This window comes from Microtus oregoni, unplaced genomic scaffold, assembly GCF_018167655.1.
Source record: "Microtus oregoni isolate MIOR12 unplaced genomic scaffold, Mior012 000105F_ref0000443, whole genome shotgun sequence".
Classification (NCBI taxonomy): domain Eukaryota; kingdom Metazoa; phylum Chordata; class Mammalia; order Rodentia; family Cricetidae; genus Microtus; species Microtus oregoni.
In genome coordinates, this window is record NW_024544720.1 from 803,269 (window position 1) to 821,165 (window position 17,897).

A 17,897-nucleotide genomic window follows, 5' to 3' on the forward strand; every position below is an offset into this window, starting at 1 on the left:
GTAAGTCATGACATGGCACTGTCACAGAGGCAAACTCCTAGATGTCCCGTGACTGCACAGACGCAGGAGAGGAGAAGGGACGGAGTATCAGACTGGGCCGTCTCTGTCACTCAGCTGGGTTTTGTTCTGTTAAGTTTGGCCTCTTTCCAGAGCTCCGTGTTAGTTGTGGGCCTCAAGAAGTGGAGAAAGACCTCATGGCAAGAGAGTGGGAAAGTGAGGGGTCAGTTCTTTTATGTGTGACCAGACCCGAGATGGAAACAGTCGATGCTTGGTTGCTGGCAGGGTTGGGCAGTTACTGGTAGACCGCTTTCATGGTTTGCTTTCTTCTTATTTCAGGATTTCCTTCAAATGCTGTTGGAGAGCATTCCAGAAGACAAAAGGTGAGGACCAATATAGGAATTAAGAGCCCCATTTCACATTTAATGTTGAAAAGACCTTACCATCGTTTGACCTGTTGTTGGAACCTAAGACAGTTGAGATTTCCTCTCTGCATAAAGGAACCCAGTGCAGCTCATGGAGTCACAGTTTGACCAGAAGACAGGCTGGAGTCAGGGCAGCATGCACAGCCCCAGGCCTTAGATGTGGAATGGAAAGCTAGCCAAGGGCACTCTGGGGCTACGGATGGAGAAGAGGACTCCGCAGCAGAGTGGTCGCTCTGATGAGAAGGTCAGGGACTGCTACCCTGGACCACCTACAGCAGGAGCTTCAGGCGGATGGTCGCATCACATCCATAGTTGAGGGCAGAAAGAATGCTAAACATAATGCTTAGTATCCAGCTACCCTCTTTTACACAGTCCAGAGCCCCAAACCAGGGAATGCTGCCACCAGCGTTCAAATCAGCTCGTCCCACATCAATCAAGGTGGTCAAGACAGTCTCCTGTAGACATGCCCACCAGGAACCTGGAGGCAGGAGCTGATGCAGAAGCCATGGAGGGTGCTGCTTACTGGCTTGCTCCCCACTACCAGCCCAGGGATGGCACCACCCCCCATCAATCACTAACTGAAAAAAACTGCCGTACAGGTTTGCCTACAGTCCGATCTTATGGAAACATTTTCTCAATTGAAGTTTCCTTTTCTCAGATGACTCTAGCTTGTGTCAAGTTAACATAAAACCACCCAGCACAGGTGCTGAGTCTTCTGCAAATGTCACTTCTGATGTGGTTATTCATTATTCAAGAGTAAACCTGGAAGATTTATATATTTCCCCTCATAACTGGATGTTAATTAAGCTCACAGACTCACATATGCTAGGCATGTGTCTGACCACTGTACTACAGGGCCAATGTTCTTTTCTTTTATACCTGCCGTCAGGACACTAGCTCAGGTTCTCTGGTAGGGTATAGAGACCCTTCTTTAGGACATACAGCAGAGCAGTGGGGAGGGAGGGAGCGAGGGAGGGAGGGAGGAGAAATTAATTTATAGATGTGGTGTGCTTCTTCTTCTGTTGGTCACCAAAGTGCATTCCTTCGGGGCAGAGTTCTTAGGGCAGAGACAGCAGTTTCCAGTGAGACGCACAGTGCACTTTTAGTCTGGGAGATATGTCTTACTTTTAATCTCCATGATGCAGTATGGAGTTCATTTGGATGCCCTGAGCCCCCTGGCTCTGAGGGCCTGGATTTTATTGTTGTGGATATGTACTGAGGCAACACGCTGGACCCACAAAGAGACTTTTGTTGTAGCTGTGGAGATTAGACCAGCATCTATGCCCCACCAACAGCCACTGAATCCCTTTGATGGGCACCTTTCCTAGTGGGATCGTGCTTTGCCCAGCAGGCTTAAGTCTTATTAAAAATTCTCCTCAAATGTTTAAATAATCTCTTGCCTACAGCAAGCCTACTTCACCAAGTATATCGGAGTATATTTTCAAATTTAAGCATCTTCTTGCTGGCTAACTAATCTCAAAATCTAGTTTGCCTATTCAAACAGATGGTTTGCTCTATTACCTATGCAGCATATTGTACTAATTTTATGTGGGCCTCCAAAGACTGCACATCTACCCCCTGGGGCCTCTAATCTTTGGCCCCAGTTTGCAAACTGATCCTTTGGCACATCTGTTCGGCACTTGAGCCATGCTGAGCAGGCAAGGCTTTGCCAGTCACAGTGGCCAGTACGTCAATGTCATGCCGCCTCTGCGCTGCTGCCCTGCCCCAACGTATTAGCGCTCTCTGTGGTGCATCTCCTGTAGACAGGAGAATAAATCCAGTGCCAGCCTTCAGAGAGATCCCAGTCAACCACCAAAAACGTGGGTCATTTTAATCTCCAGGACAGGGCATTAGAATCCGTGTATGAAGGGCTCTGTGAGGTTCTTGGTCCTGGGGCCACAGACAGCAACTCATCAGCATTCAACTTGAAATGAGACCCAAGGCAGAGCCTGCTACAGCCTTGGGGAATGTCTGTGTCTGTGTGGGGGAGGGGGATGGAGGGGGAATGGAGAAAGCTAAAAGCCAGAAATTCATTAGCGATCACTAGAGAATTTGAGTCAAGAACTCTTGAGAGCTGGGGCTATTTCAGTGATGGGTACAATGGCAGTGGGCTGTGAAGCAGGGAACAGAGCCATGGGTTGACTGAGAGGTGCCACAGTTATAAATGGCTGATTAGTTGTGAATCTGAATAGAGAAACCAGTCAGGTGCGTGGCTTTTCTTGGACCCTGAGCTAAAGTGCAGTGGGCAGCTTCTCGTCCCTGGAATCAGTATGGAGGGGAGGGAGATAAGGACAAAGTGACATGCTCAGGAGGCCATCCAGACAGGCACACCATCTACCCCCTGCCAAAAAGCTATGCCATCTAGGGAATAGTTGGTCCAGCAGCCTTGGCTCCTGGGTCCAGGTGTCAGCCATAGCTGCTGATTAATTCTTGCCCATCAGTTATGGTGTTTGTGCATGTATGTTCATGTGTTTGTTTAAACCCCGTGTTCTTCCTCCCCCACGGAGCAAGGAGCACTCACTTGCCTGCCTCGTCAGCAGTCTTGATTAGCTGTCTGAGCACAGATGCCTTGTTTTGATCAAGAAAATGAGCAACACCGTGGAAAGCTTCCACGTGGAGAGAAGGGGTTGAAAAGCGAACTTATCCATATATAAAAACTGATATGGATTGTAAGTTGTATTCTAAAACAAAGGCATTTCCATCTAAACTGTGCCTTTTCTCTGTCTAACACCTATACTTTCAAAGTTGCTGAGGCCTGGCGTTTGCTATGCGAGGCTGATGTGACTGTGTGCTGGGCTGTGGGAAGAACGGCAGGGTGTGAGTGTTCGAATCCCAGGAGGCTGAAGGCAAGAGCCAAAAATGATAGCAGCATCTCACGCCATGTCCAGCCAGCCGATAGGCGCAGGCACAAGTACAGTCGCTGCGCATCCTCACCACAACAGCAAGCACATCCAGGTGTGCATCCAGGTGTGCGCAGCCCATCCTCCTACAAGCTGTGCTTATATCTGTTCACTTCCACACCATGGAAAGATCACTTTCTAGGCTCAAAACTCAGCTTTCTCTTCCAGGCAGTATCGTGTTACAGATATGAGCATGTTCTGTTCCCTTAACTAGATGTGACCACATTTAGAGCCTAGACGGTGTGGAGATAACCCACTTAAACTCCAAGCTGCCCTGTGAAGTGTGGCTCACACAAGCAAGCAGCCAGTGGGCAGAACTGCCTGCTGCTCTTAGTACCTGGTAGGCTAGGGGATAGGAAGGGCATTTAGCCTAGAGTCTATGTCCTATTAACTGTCTTGACAAAGTCAATTTCCATAGCGATAAGACACGCAGAAGGGTCATTTCCTGTATTTCCTGGGTCCTAGCTACATGGAAATGCCCCTGCTTGTCTGCTGTGATTGTTTAAACCATGAGCCCTCACAGGGACAACACACTCCTGGCTTAGACACTGTGAGTCTGACTGTGACAGCAGCTATCCGCTTAGCGCTGCACAGCAGCTATCCGCTTAGCGCTGCACCGTGTCTGTAGTAATGGTCAGAACAACAGAAAGCATGTGGTCTATTTCTTCCCAGAAAATTGGGCATTTTTTATATGGTGGCTCCCTTTCCTTGGAGATGAGGCCACCTACAGCAACTCAAGCTTGGCTTTGCTTGGTTGCTTTTGAGAGTGGGAATGTTAATCCATGCATCTTCTTGTGGTCTAACATGTTATTCCACAGTCCCCCAGACAGGCCTAGTGATCTCTGCACTGACACCAGGGCCTTAGAAATCCCCCTGACAGCACTTACTTTGACCAGAGTCCACCTAGGCTATAGATTCAACACCTGCACAAACAATTGCCCCCCACTTGACACAGCAACTGTAAGGACCAAAGTGGTCTTGGTGATAAGATGTGTCATATCTTTCCAAAAAGTGATCTGAAAATCCAAGCTCCCCTGGTTAAGGGAGAACAGTTTTGCTCCTGAATGTAGCCTAGGAAACTCTTGTGTCCTCACATCTCTGCCCTGAAAGGGCCTCTCCATCTCTTCAGAAATAAAATCGGAGTGCTGGCAAGCAGGGTCACCACAGCAGGAAGTAGACTCCTTAGCATCAGAAAGGTTAGGGAGAAGGGAAAGCTGTGTTGGCCACGATGCCACAGGCCCCACCTCTGTGGGCGTGTCTAGACCACTGCAGAAAGTGGTTCACCATGAGGCCCAAGCTTAGCCTGGGAAGGAAAGCGGGGGCTTGGTAAATTTGAATCCCAGCTCTTCAAGTACCATCTGCGTGGCCATAGATAAGTTTCCCAACCTCTCAGAATCTTGTTCATCTCTCCATGCTGTTTCTCTAAGGTTCAGGTGAGATCTTGTCTGCCCTCCTACATAGCAGCTGCTACTTCTGTGCCTTCGCTTGGCAGTGCTTTAAGATGTTCTTGTGTTCTGTTTTAGTGCCTCTGCACTGTGAGCAGATACTGAACATGGCAATAGTATCTGCTTCACTGCTTGTCAGTGAACAAACCTCAGAGTTGGCCACAGAGGGGTACAGGGTAGTCACATGCTTTCTGTAAAACATTGTCTTGCAGGGATCGATGGAGTCCAGAGTCCACCCTCCATCTTTAGTCCCTCTATATCCTTCCCTGTCACTCCGTGCCCTTGGTATTGGGTGATAGCCATGCACTCAAGGGACTGAGGTAGAAGGATACTGGGTTTGAGGCCATCCTGTGCCACACAGGGAGACCTTGTCTCCAAAGTAAGCACATGTATGCATACATGCACACATACCTGCTAATCAGCCTGCCATGTGGTCTCCTGCCTCCAGCCTTGTTTTGTAGCCATGGTGGTCTCTTCGCACCTCATCCTGGGTGCTACTGGCTAGGCCAAGCCTTATCTTTACCTTGTCTCTGTGGGACAGGAATTTTGGTCTTCTTCCACTATCTGCCTCCATTTCCAGTGGCCCTGCCCCAGCATGCAGGACAATGCAGCTGCCCCAACTTCACGCTCAAGTGTTGCCTCCTGTTCAGACCCTTTCTGGATGTTGTTCTGGTGTCCCAAGCCCCCGTATCCTCCCTGAGCCAGGGGATGGTCGTCTGTACCACACACGGACTAGCTGCTGCTGTTCTCTGAGGCATCCGTCATCTGTTCCTCTGAGACAGCTCCATCCCTGGATGTTTTCACCTGAGCTGCTGGACATGAGAGCTCCACCAGGGCCTTATCTCATGCAGATGTTTGCCTGGTGTTCAGCATTCTCACCTGGGGACTCAGCCCAGGGCCTCCTTTCTCCGTCTTTACTGCCCAGCCTCTCCCCGTGCCCCTGAAAGAAGGGTCTTGCCGTGGAAATTCCACAGAGGAAATGGCGTTTGTGTCTGGGCATTCCCTCCTCTGTGGTGATGCCCAACAGCTGTCTGCCATCTTTCAAAAATGGCAGTTAAGTCACCCCTTCGATGCTGCCTTTTGGCGATATGTGATCCCCATTTCTGAGTTCTCCGTCATCTCCTGTGTCAGACCCTTTGCTCATCCCTGCTACTTCTAAGCTTTTTGAGTGCAGCCCTCTCTCTCCTCATATGCTATGAACCTGTTTTCCTGGATGCCAGGTACAGCATGGCCAGCTTTAGAGGTGCCTCTGGCTTTGCCTTTCCTAAGGGTCACTGAGATGATGTCAGAGGTGTAACCCATAAAAGTTTGGCTAGATCGGAGCCAGTGAAGGGCACTTCCTACCTGCATCCAAGGAAATAATGTTTATTATTACATTGTTATTGTTGTTGTTGTTAATTCTCCCTTGAAATGTGTGAGGCTGGCAGATAAGACTGATTTCTGTTTGCACATGAAGTGAGATGACTCAGTTGAAGGCCTGCTCTTGCCTGAAACAAAGGCTGTTTGTTTGTCCCCATCTTTCCTACCATTGACTTGCCCCTGGGACACAGTGTCTTTAATACAGGGGTCCGTTTCCTGTTCTTATCCTGAGCAGCTCTGGGCTTTGAGATTGCCAGGCTTGATAGAGGATCCAGGGACCTGTTTTCTGGGACCTCCTGTGGTGTTTTTCCTGAGTGGCCATTCAGACCCACCATCCTAGTCCTTCTGGTCAGTATCTCCAGGCCTTCTCCCATACTCAGGAAGGATAGTGATCCTGAAGACGCTCTGGGGAGCGGCCTCCTCCCTTCACGTCTCTGAGCCCAACATTTACAGGGCACTTGGTTGTTTGCACTGGATTGAAACTATTAAATGGTAGCAAGTGATGAAAAGGCCCAGTGACGGCAACACGCAGCTTTCTTATGAGGTGTGCTAAGAAATTCCACTGATTCTGAAGACCAGGAAGACCTGAAGAGGTACTGTCTCTGTCTTCTCAGGTTCTCTCTCCATCTTCTGCTCACTGGTCCCATAGAGAAACAGTGGTTGTAGAAATCCAGACCTTCTCCCTGCATTTCTTCTCCCCGTGTTTCTTCCCTAGTAGATGCTGTTTCCCCAGCCCATTGGAAACTGATTTCTGACCAAAAGCCCGCGTGGACTACACTTGCCTTCTATTAGACTGTGTATTTCTACAACTTCTGTTGTCAGTAGGAAATTGTGTGTGTGTGGGGGGGGGGGTTCTTGGGGTTTAAGTTTATATATGTGCATGTGTGCTCATGTGTTCTTGTGTGGCTGCCAGATGACAGCTGAGAGTCCTTTATTAACTTCCACTGTGCTAAAGCAGGGTCTCTCTTGTTTTCTGCCAGCTGGCCCACAAATTTCAAGGCAATTGTCCTGTCTCCACTTCCCTTCCTGTGATAGGAGTTCTGGGATTACAGATGGCATGCCGCCACATCTAGCTTTGTATGTGGGTTCTAGGATGGAACTCTGGTAATCAGGCTTGAACAGTTGAGGCTGCAACTGCAGAACCAACTCCTGGGCCCAATGTGTTTTCATTCATTCAAATATAAGTATCTCCAGAGAAACCTGCTTCCCTACCAGGAGCATGGTGAGTGCTGGGATTGGCAGCTGGAGAGCTTCCGTCCTTCAGAGAGACAGGAAAAGTGATGTAACCAAACCAGTCAGTCCCAAGTGTGCTAGACACTGTGACCAAGGTAACCCAAGGAGGCAGGCTGCAGGGGCCAGTGAGCAGATACTGGGCATGAGCAGGAATTGTCTGGAAGGGGATGAAGGGAGGTGGATTTGCTGTAAACAAACCTTCCTTGCATTGCTGAAGGAAGGCCAGATATTTGGTGATTTCTACAGGCCAGTGAAGTCGGCAAAGCAAGAAAGCAAAGCCGTTTCAGCCAATGTAACAAGCATTCATAATATCGTCCAGAGAGATTTGATGTGGTTCTTCTGGAAAGCAGACAAGTCCTCTGAGCACAGAGTGCCCTGTTCTTGTAGCTCGTGTTACTGTCAGTTCACAGACATGTTACCACACTTGCCTCACCTCCTCGAGCAGGTGACAGGCTCCATGTAGTCTAGGAACATTGCTTCCCTCTAAAGTTTCCCCCAAAGCATTGAAAGTACCTGTCACTGTGTGCCTGTGACTCTTCAGTTCCCTGTTCTGTGTCCTGTTTCCCGGAGAGGTTACCCTGACATGGGTCCCTTCCCACACCACCAGCCAGAGAGCATCTCCTCTGCCTGAGTACTGCACCGTGTCCTGGTTATGTGAGCTCTGATGTGTTTCTAACCATTCGGTTCTTGCTTTGTTTCTGAAGGCTCGGCCTGACTGTTGAGAACATCATCCGTGATTGGCTTGAATGTTCCGGAATACCTAAGGTATCTGAGATAACTCTTTTAGGGACAGAGTGAAGCTTGCTGCTACACTTTCAGCCCAGGCAGTGATGCTTTTAATATGCCTATGAACGTGCTGGGCCCCGGAAGCCACAGACTTGAGTACTGTGGGGTGTCAGTGGATGTGACAGTGGCCACTGCATTGTCATCCAGAGCATGCTGGGTATTTTGGGTGGAGTCTCCAAGCAACAGTTTAATACCTGCAGTGGGTTAAGCAGCTGGCCTTGGGTTCTGCCTTGGGTATAGCCAAACAGGTGGTCTGGTTAGCCACAGCTCTTACCTGACTGGGGTGGTTGTTTTCCTTCTGACACCTGCCTTTCAGCTTCCTCTCTAGGATACGTAAGGGCCTGCATCAGGCTGCTTCTCTGCCCATTTAGTCATTGCTTTGTCTTGGGGACCCAGACTCGGTTCCCTCCACCCCTCTTTCAGGTCATGGGTAGAGAGAATCTTTACCTGCCCTGTGGGAACACCTAACTTAGAGCAGAAGGGGCTACTTATCTCCCAGGTCCATGGTTCCAGAATCTTTTGGGTAATCCCGGCTCCTCCCTAGGTAGAGTGCTGGGCTAAGGACCAGGCTTACTATTGTAGTAGGCTTTGGTGACTGTGGACAGACCCCTCTGGCAGTGAAAATTTGGCCCGGTGTTCAGGCAAGCCAGCCTCTGTGGCCTGCTTATTTCTAGTTCTGTGGCTGCTTACTTGAGCTTTTACTCTGGAATGTCTGAGTGTCAATGAATGTCTGTGACCCATGAAATGTGGTGGGGGGTGTTGAGTAACCTTCAAACAAGGAGAAGCCTCACCACTAGCTCACTGGAAGGCACTGCCTTCAGTTCAGAAATGGATGCTGCCTGCTCAGCTACTTGTTTGGTTCCATCTCTCTGGGAACCAAAAAAGAAATGAAAACTAAACAAAACTGGAGAGGTGAGGCCGCTTGGGGCCTGGAAGGTAGCACTTTAAAGTCAGGAATGTATTGAGAGCCTGTGACTTCCAAACAAGATGACTCACTGAGAACCAGCCTCGCCCTGCAGTGTTTTGGGGGGGGGGGGGGGGGGGCGTTTCTGGCAGTCTCTGTGGAGTTTGCTTCGTGGGCCTAAGCCAGGCTGTAGAAGGCTCCTAGACATTCTTGGTGTGGTTGGAAGCTCGGCCACTCCCCAGCTCCCTGCTCTGGAACAGGGCCCCTGTTTGCATCTGCTAGCCAGGAGGGAAGGAGAGTCCTGCGCCCTGAGCAGTGCATGCTCAGAAGCAGGCTGCCCCAGTTGGAGTAGGATCCTGGGCTGACCCTCCTCTTAAGAGCCGCAGGGGAGGTTGCTTCTTACAAACTGTGGAAAGGAATAAGAAAGAGTGAGATTTGCCTCTGAGCTGAACCTTTTCTTCCAAAGTTCTAGTTGCGTTAGCGACAGCCTAGCATAGACAGACTTTCTACCTTGAACCAGTGAAACCTGCTGTCAACACAGCCAGGTGCAATGAGGCTCACTGACTATAGCTGATCTTTCAGGCCCACTGGCTTCTCCCCGAGTGCTCAGCTGTTGAGGAGAAACAACCGCAGCAGACAGAATCAGGCTTGATTTGGTGCCTAGGTTTGGCTGGTGAGTGATCACAGGAGCGTCTTTTCATCACCCTCTTCCCCGGCTGCCGGTGATCTACCTGCCCTCAGCCCCTTTCACACCCCTTGTATGTTTCTTTTTGTTTCCCCTGAGACCCTGTGGTGGCAGGAGTGCACAGTGAATGGGACAGCTTGTTCTTTATGCCGTCATTATGATATGAAGTTACTAGCATGCCGGCCCTGGAGTGGCAGCACCACCCAGCAAGCTCCCTGCTCTTTGTTCTCTTCGGAATTTCTGTCCCCCGGCATTTGAATTCTCTGATGACAGAGGCCCATGTTCTGTTAGGAGGTTTCCATCCCACAGGCTACAGAGGCTTTTTGTCTTCTCAGGAAGGTCTGCCTCAACCTTCCTTTACTGCTGTGCTGAATGGAAAAATCATAAAGAAAATAAGTGGACATAGCTTCAGGAGCAGCAGAAGCAGGCATGAGACCCACAGAGACAAAAGAGCTGGAGCCCACCTCCTTAAAGAATACCTCAGCCCTGTAACGTTTGGCTTGGCAGAGACTGAACTTGTCTGTGTTCTCAGTCATGTTGCCTTTTATGATAGTTTCTCTATGAAAACATTGCAAATCTATTTTAGAATATAAAAAGCTTGTAAATACGGAAATTAAAATGGCCCAGAGGTGACTTTTATTTTTCTTTGCTGTGATCTTTGAGGCAGGGTCTGATGTAGTCCATGCTGGCCTTGGACTTTGTCACAGCTGAGGCTGCCCCACCCCCCTGTCAGTATCTTCTGAGTTCTGAGGTTCCAAATGTGTACCACTGTGGTTGGCGTCCAGAGAAAACACTTTGGTATACATCTTTGCAGCCATTATTCAGAATCTATAAGTATTATTTTGTCCTCTCTCTTCCTTTTTTTGTTTGGTTTCGAGATGCAGGAGGTGGAACTCAGGGCTCTGTGCATGGTGGATATTCTCCCTGCCGTGTATAAACTAAAAACAATAAGCTCCTGTAGCAAGGCCAAGCAGAAGCAAGGTCTAACCGTGGGGTCACTGCTGCATCAGACAGACAGCCTCCTGTGAGCCTCAACGCCTGCTCTCTGTGCTGTGCAGTAGGTACCCAGCCTCTTAACAGTAAATGAGAACTTTATTCAAAGAGCTTTAGACGGCACTTTCCTTTTTCGTTTGTATAAGATAGAGAGCAAATGGCCATGCTGCTTCCTGAGAAATGGTACGAGACCAAGTTTGTCGGCTCCCCAACCCATCTGGGAATAGTATACAGCTGTCTCCTGGTGTCCGCCAGGGATTGGTTCCAGAACCCACCTGCGGATACCCAGCCCTTCTGTACAGTGTCTTAGTGTGTGCCTACAGCCATCTTGAACTCCCTGGCTGCCATGACGCCATTGCCCAGATATTTAACGGGCACACGATATCGGTGCCGTGCATGCTTGTTTCTTCTCATGCCTGCCCTAAGACCCTCCTCGCTCACACAGTCAGGTTTCCACCTCCCTTGTGACGTTTCTGTGCAGAGCACTAGCGATGGCCTCTCACCATCCAGGTTCTTTGGGTCTCCTTGGTTTAACTGCTACAGATCCTCTGAAGCCTCCTCTCATTCTAATATTCTTCCTCAGCTTGTCAAGTCCTGAGGTCCCTGTGTAAGCAAACCCTCACTCCCATTCCCCGGAACCTGCACACAGTTCCTCAGCTGTGTTTTGCCTGGGCTAGTGCAATAGCTAATTGCTCACGTGACAGCCAAGCCCTTTTCTTTCAATCTGTTTGTCATCCATGTTGATTTCAAGTGAGTTTCCCCCAAACATAGTTCAAATCCGTTCTCAATGAAGCTCTCTCCATTGGCAGTGTGCTGAGGATGCTCTCTGGCCTACTGGGTGGTGCTGTCCTGTTCAGAGCTGTTTGTCCCAGCTCTAGGCATACATAGGCAGCCATAACTGCCAGACCCCAGACATCAGTCTCTTTCACACACGCTCTTTCCTGTCTAGCCAGTCTTCTGTCTCCTGTTTTGAATCCATCATAACTGGCTTTATGTTGTTGCTATTTGTGTGTCTCGGGCTGCCTCTTATCCTCCCTCCCAGGAAGAGGTTACATCCGATCATCCCCACATGACTTACCATGATGACCCTGCCTCCTTTCTTCTGCTGAGCCCCTTGGGTAGAGCAGTGGCTGGCAGTGCACAGCATTATTCTTGAACTCTATCTATCAGACCCACACACCTAAATTTCATTTAGTTAGTTATTGAGACAAGGTCCCATTGCATAGTTGAGGCTGAGCTAAAGCTTGTCATGTAGCCCAGGCTGGCCTGAGACACACAGACCCTGAGGTTGTGTCAGGGTTCCTGACAAGGTTCTGCCTCCTGAGTGTTGGTTTGCAGCCCTGCACCAACACTTGGCCTGAGTGACTGAATCTTAAATCTAATCTAATTTTTCTAAATTTAAAAGCTACTAAGTCTATTATTGCTTGACACATCTCAGGTATAATAATGACTCTACTTTTTCAACTGTAGATTTTATGAAATAAAAGTATAAACCAAATATTTCTGATTAAAATTAATATCTAAGTTGAGATTAAATGTGCAAAACATCAGCTTAAGAAGCCCCATACCAGTAAAGAAGAAGAACAACAATAAGAAGAGGAGGAGGAAGAAGGAAGGAAAGAAAGAAGGGAGGAAGGAAGCAAAAAGGAAAACAAAGTAAAACATTTCTTTAATTTTAAAAATTCTGCCACATATTGAAGTGCAGTGTTTGAGTACATGGCCTCACACGTCCTTGGTGCTTCAGGCTCTACACAGGGTCAGTCAGCTGCAGGGCAGAGTATTTGAAGCCATCTCTGAACTGAATGCCTGCAGACCTCCCGGAACAGGAATGTGCCCTCTTCAGGTTTTGAACCACTGGGACAGGTGGAAGGCAATGTGCCATTCCTGCACCACTCTATGTAAGGGGCCGGAGTGTCTCTGGGGTTGTGTCTGCAGGAGTCATGGGCCAGTCCTTCAGATACTGTAAGATGAACTAACCTAGTAAAACTTTATCTGCTATGCCTTACTTCTAAGATGTAGCAACTGCATTGAGTGTCATGGGGCATGCCTATAATAATTGCAGCCCTGAAACAAGGAAGATCACGAGTTTCAGTCATGTGTGGACTACAGAGCAAGTCTCTGAAAAAACAACAAAATTACAGCTAAAAAATTAATAATTAAAACGTTTCCGTGTGTGGTGTGTGTATGTGTATATGCACTTGTGTGTTGGGGGGAGCCTGTACATGCAACTACGGTGGCCAAGGGTTAACACCCAGTATCATCTTCTATCACTCTCTGCCTGGGTTTTTTAAGACTTAGTTTTGTTTGTGTATGTGCATTTGAGTGTGTGTGTGTGCGCGCGTGCACGCGCGTGTGCATATATGCACTGTGTCAGATCACCTAGAGCTAGAGTTACTGTCAGTATTGCATCACCAGCATGGGTGCTGGGAACTGATCTTCAGTCTTATGCAAGAGCTCACTGAACCTGGAGCTCATCCATCGTCCAGACTAGCTGCCCACCAGACTCCTGAGATCTACTCTTGCCTCTGCCCCAGCACTGAGACAGCAGGTGCTTGCCTCCATCCCTCCCCACTGCCGCAGCCGAGATGCTTAACTGCTGTGTGTGTTCTTGAGTGGAACTGTTCTCATGGCCTCTGTGTGTGTGGTGTTGAGCAGAACTGTTATGCAGCTGTTAGTTGGGTTAACATGTGAGTCATCATACCTTAAAGTCATCCACAGAGTAGACCTAAGTGACTCTATCTCAAGTTTATAAAGTCTGTGAGTCAAAGAAGATAAGAAATCCAGGCCTCTGTTGCTTATCCACAAGTAAAGAGTTGGTCTGCAAAGTTCAAGCAGGCCGCTCAAAGACAGGAATGACTTCTCACCTTGTTTCTGCTCTCGATTTCCACTGCTCGTCATCTTGTTCCCAGAGGTCTGAACAAGTCCTCACCCTAATTTAAGAGAACCTCGGCTCCATCTGCACCTACCCCTTCTCAGAACTACGCACCCAGCAGTAGCGTCAGAACCAGCAGAAGCGAGGGCAGCGCAGAGGACAGTGAGGCACTGTCGAGCAGGCTGCATCGTAAGTCCCGGAAAGGGCAGAGATCCACCTCAATTCCCACACTGCCTGAGTTCAAAACCGTGAACAGAAGGTTATTTTGCCATCTTGGGGAAGTGCTGCTACTTTTCCAAATAAATGTCTGGAAATTGCCAGAGGTCACACAAGCCAACAATGGAAGACGGGAGCCCTTCAGGAGAAATAGGGGAGTCACAGGACTAAGGAAAGGTGGTGGGGTCTACTGCAGATGCTTGTGTTCTCAGAGCCAAGGATGGGCTTTCTGGGTAGAGAATGCCAGCTTGGAAGCGTTCTGTTGCATGCTCATATAATGTTTTCTGGATAATAATAGAGGCTATTAGAATACTTAATCCCAGGGCCTAATGGTGGCTTCAGGCCAGTGAGAGGCCCTGTACCAAAGGAGGGGAGCGGCCTTCATGAGGATGACCTCAGGCCTCCATCCACCACAGACGTGTATATGCACATACATGCACCCGTACCTGCATGTATAATTGCATACACAGTAAGAGTGAATAAGGAGCCTTGTAGAGCAAGCCAGCTGATGTAAATGCCCATTTTATAGTGCCCAGATCCCGGCAAGGATAGGAGAGGGCCCCAGAGAATCTGATAGTGGAACCAAGAGCAAAAGTCTGTGTCTCTTAGAATTGCAGATTGAGCACTATGCCATCTGTGTTGGTGGACATGTGCTGGTCAGGCCCACATCCAAGGCTACATGTGTACTGGTCACGTGCCTCACCCTTGAGCTGCTATTTTTAGCAACTGAGCATGTATTTTTAAAGCGAGCTAATAGGATGTGTGTGTGATTCATGTGAGAGAGGCTTTCTCGGTTAAAGAACATTAGAGAACTTTTTCCTTGAAGAAAAAAAAAGTGAAAATTCTAAACTAGGCCAAATCGATGCAGATACATTCAGACATGTGGCGCCAGCGGAAAGAAATCAAGTATTTGTTTAGTAAACTAAAATAAATCTTTTGTGCCTTTTGAGGCAGAAGAAAAAGGAAGCCAGAGTAATAGGCTTCGGAAAGGTGGAGAACAAGGCAGGGTAACGCTTTCCTGTGATCCCAACCGGGGCAGAGGCAGACTAGGGCTAGAGCCAGATCCTAGCTCAAACAAGAAGAGAGAGATGGAGTTGGTGGTGAGTGGTTCAAGTGATTTATTAGAGAGGCTGAGTCCCTGCTAGAAAAATGGTCCCTGATGGCTTGGGTCAGAGACCACTGGTCATCAGGACCACTCAGGAGACAAGTTAAAGCTCAGCCCGTTCCCACTCATTCACAAGCCAGCAAGCTTGTTGTGTAAGCTAGCATGTGATGGCACTCACGTGATGCCCCTCCAAGTCTACCATGCTGCTCACAACAAGCAAGAAAACCCTGTAGGATTTCTCTGTAAGGAGGCTTCGTGGAGCGAGCTCTTTAGAGAGGAACGTGTAAACTCAAAGAACTGGGACGAAGAGAGCTGCTGAGAGAGTAAGTCTGTCATTGGAGCCCCCCAGTGCTTTGTAAAAGCCGCCCCAGTCCCTCTGGTTAGCTTGTCCTCTTCATCCCTGTTCCTCAGAAGCATGATGTCCTTCCTGAGTTCGACGAGCAGGCCAGTGAGCTCAGGCCTTGGTGCTGCCCCGCGTCACCTGGCCTCATCGCACCTCTTGATGGTAAAATCAGCATCCGGGAGTTTGAGGCAGTGGCGCCCGGTGGGGCCTTCCTCAGTATACAGGGCATCTTGTTCCATCTCCTGCCACCGGAGTATTCTGCTTCTAGAGAACAGAACCATTCTTCCTTCTCCATTGTGAAGAACCTTTATATGGTACCAGATAGATTTGATGTTTGCATGGTGCGTTTGTTGGGCACACCTCCTCTACTTTATCTTTTCCAGTTGGCACAACTTTCTGTCCACCTTAGAATTGCCAAGTAGGGACCTGTCCTGGAGAGCCATGCCTACTTTCCTCGCCCTGGTAAGATGAGCCCCATGAGAAGTGCCCTTGCAGGTCTAGTTAATGGCACAGCCAAGGCCCAGACTATGGTCTTTTGTAATTTTTAGTGGTGTTTTTAACCTAACAACTCAGCATGGCTCCATCTTTGCTTTTGGTGCACCTAGGCACACAGCAGAGGGCCGTGAGCCATGGTGTTTGCTTCTTCTCACCCTGCAGGCTTCTCCAGATAATATGATGGACATGCAGAACTCTTCTCTTAGTGGTCTGTAAAGGTCAGCCCTGTGTGTGGACTGGAGCTTAGCATGGGAAATGCGGACTTTTAGTGTCCCAAGAGCTCATTGTTTCTGGTATGAGTGGCTGCAGATTAGCTTGCTTTGGCATCTTCCCTTGAAGTAGAAACCAGATTAGATGGCAAATATCAAACCATCAAAATAAACAAATGAGAAGAGGCAAATGGTCATAAAACCATCTTTCCTCATCAGCTACAGCACTGAAGGGAAGTTATCCGCATCTCTTGACTTTCAGTGCTGAGTTCTCAGCTCAGGTCCTCGGCTCCTGTCCTCTGTGCTGAGAGCAGGCAGCAGAGGAGCACAGGTGGCAGCCAGCCCAACCAGTAGACACACAGGGTAGGTCAGTGGTTGTCAGACCCCCAAAGTCCACACGGGTTTACAAAAGGGCAGTGTGGGAATTAATGCTCCTAATGAGAGTTTTGGTCATTCATTCAGCAGAGGCCCTGTCCTTCCAGGTGTGTCCTTGTGTCCTCTGCCCACGTCCTACCTCTGGTCCATTATCCCAGCGTAAGGTCCAAGTGGTTTGACACATCAAGTGCAGGATGATGTCACTGCAGTGAATGAGCAAGAGTGCAGGCTGGGTGAAGGGTCAGCTGTATCTCCTTCAAGGTGATGGTTTCACAGGCCACTGTACTGTGAGACTCTGATAAGCAGTGTTGCTACTGTACTGGTAGTTCAGATGTTGGATATAGCTTGGAGCAGCTTTCTTGCCACTGAGCTCTGAGGCACTGAGTGGACCCTCGTTTGATACCTCACTGCTTCTGGACCACACTGCTCTTGCGTTGTAGGTGTGCCTGGTCACCTCTAAGAGGAGAGCCTTTCTCTCCTTGGAATCTGAATTATGCTGGGTTTGAGACCCAGTGTGGCGGTTGGGAGGAATTTCACCTCCCTGGGTAGTGGTGTTCTATAAACTTTATCAAGAAACACTGTTTCTACTTGTTTGTTAGCCTTCCAGAGATGAATTCCTACAGATGGGTAAACACCATAGGCCACCTTCCTGAGAGGGAGAAGAGCAAACAGCTCCTTGATGGCTTTTTCTCTACACGTGCTGGGGATAATGTTGCTGAAGGACAGGTCGAATCCAGAAGACGCCTCCCATAGTCTGGCTTTCTGTTTAAATCACTAGACTATTTACTGCTTACAAAGCGAAACACGCTGAACCAGCGCTATGCTGCCCACGTTTACGAGAAACCGCCACTCTCACAGCAGAGCGCCGTGGCGGTCCTTACGTTGAAAAAGCAGAACCTATTTGGGGTTGGGATGATCAAACCCAGATGCTTTTCTAAAATTATATTTTCAGTGCATTTATATGTCTGTTACAAAGTGTGCTACATGCTAAAAATATTTTCCTTTGTAGGCCAAGGGAAATTGCAAACCACACTGAGAGAACACACTTAAGATGGTTTTTAAGTGTGCTGAGGGCACCCTGGTTATTACCGGCCTCAGTTTTACAACCCACCACCATTTGGGCCCCAAAGCTTCACAGTTCAATTCTTCTTTAATTTTAGCAACTTTATTGCCATAAAAACATTCGGGCGGGCAGCCAAAGTCAATAGGTAGAACTGAGGACTGGGGCTCCATGGCAGCAAGAGATTAGAACTCACTGGAGACGGCGCCTTCAGAGGTGCTGTGTGTGTCCTGGGATGGGGAGTCACCTCTGTCAAGCAAAGGTTTAATCTGCTTTTCTCTTCTATGCCCTTTTCCCCAGTGGTGGTGTCGCTTCTGCTCTGTGCCACCAAGCAGACCTGTGCTTGTCCTCCTGTCTGCATGCGTCATGAAGTCCATTTCTCCAGAATTCTCACTGGTCTTGCCTCCTTGAACTGTGTTTATGTGGTCACTGGTTTTGTAGTTAGGGTCATCTGCCTGGGTCTCAACAAATCTGCTAAGAAACTATGTATAAAAC

At 48.7% G+C, this 17,897-nt stretch overlaps 1 protein-coding gene across 3 annotated transcripts in view; it reads left to right on the top strand.

Annotated features, from left to right (window-relative positions):
* LOC121443390 (aminopeptidase O-like) overlaps positions 1–17,897 on the top strand; it is a 254,765-nt gene that overhangs the window by 162,694 nt on the left and 74,174 nt on the right. For all 3 annotated transcript variants that reach the window (XR_005973658.1, XM_041645146.1, XM_041645145.1), the window contains 2 exons: positions 337–380; positions 8,064–8,124. Coding sequence is in view for 2 of the 3 variants with exons in the window: in XM_041645146.1 (XP_041501080.1) it covers positions 337–380; positions 8,064–8,124 (105 nt within the window). In the remaining variant the exon portion in view is untranslated. The remainder of the gene's footprint in view (positions 1–336; positions 381–8,063; positions 8,125–17,897) is intronic.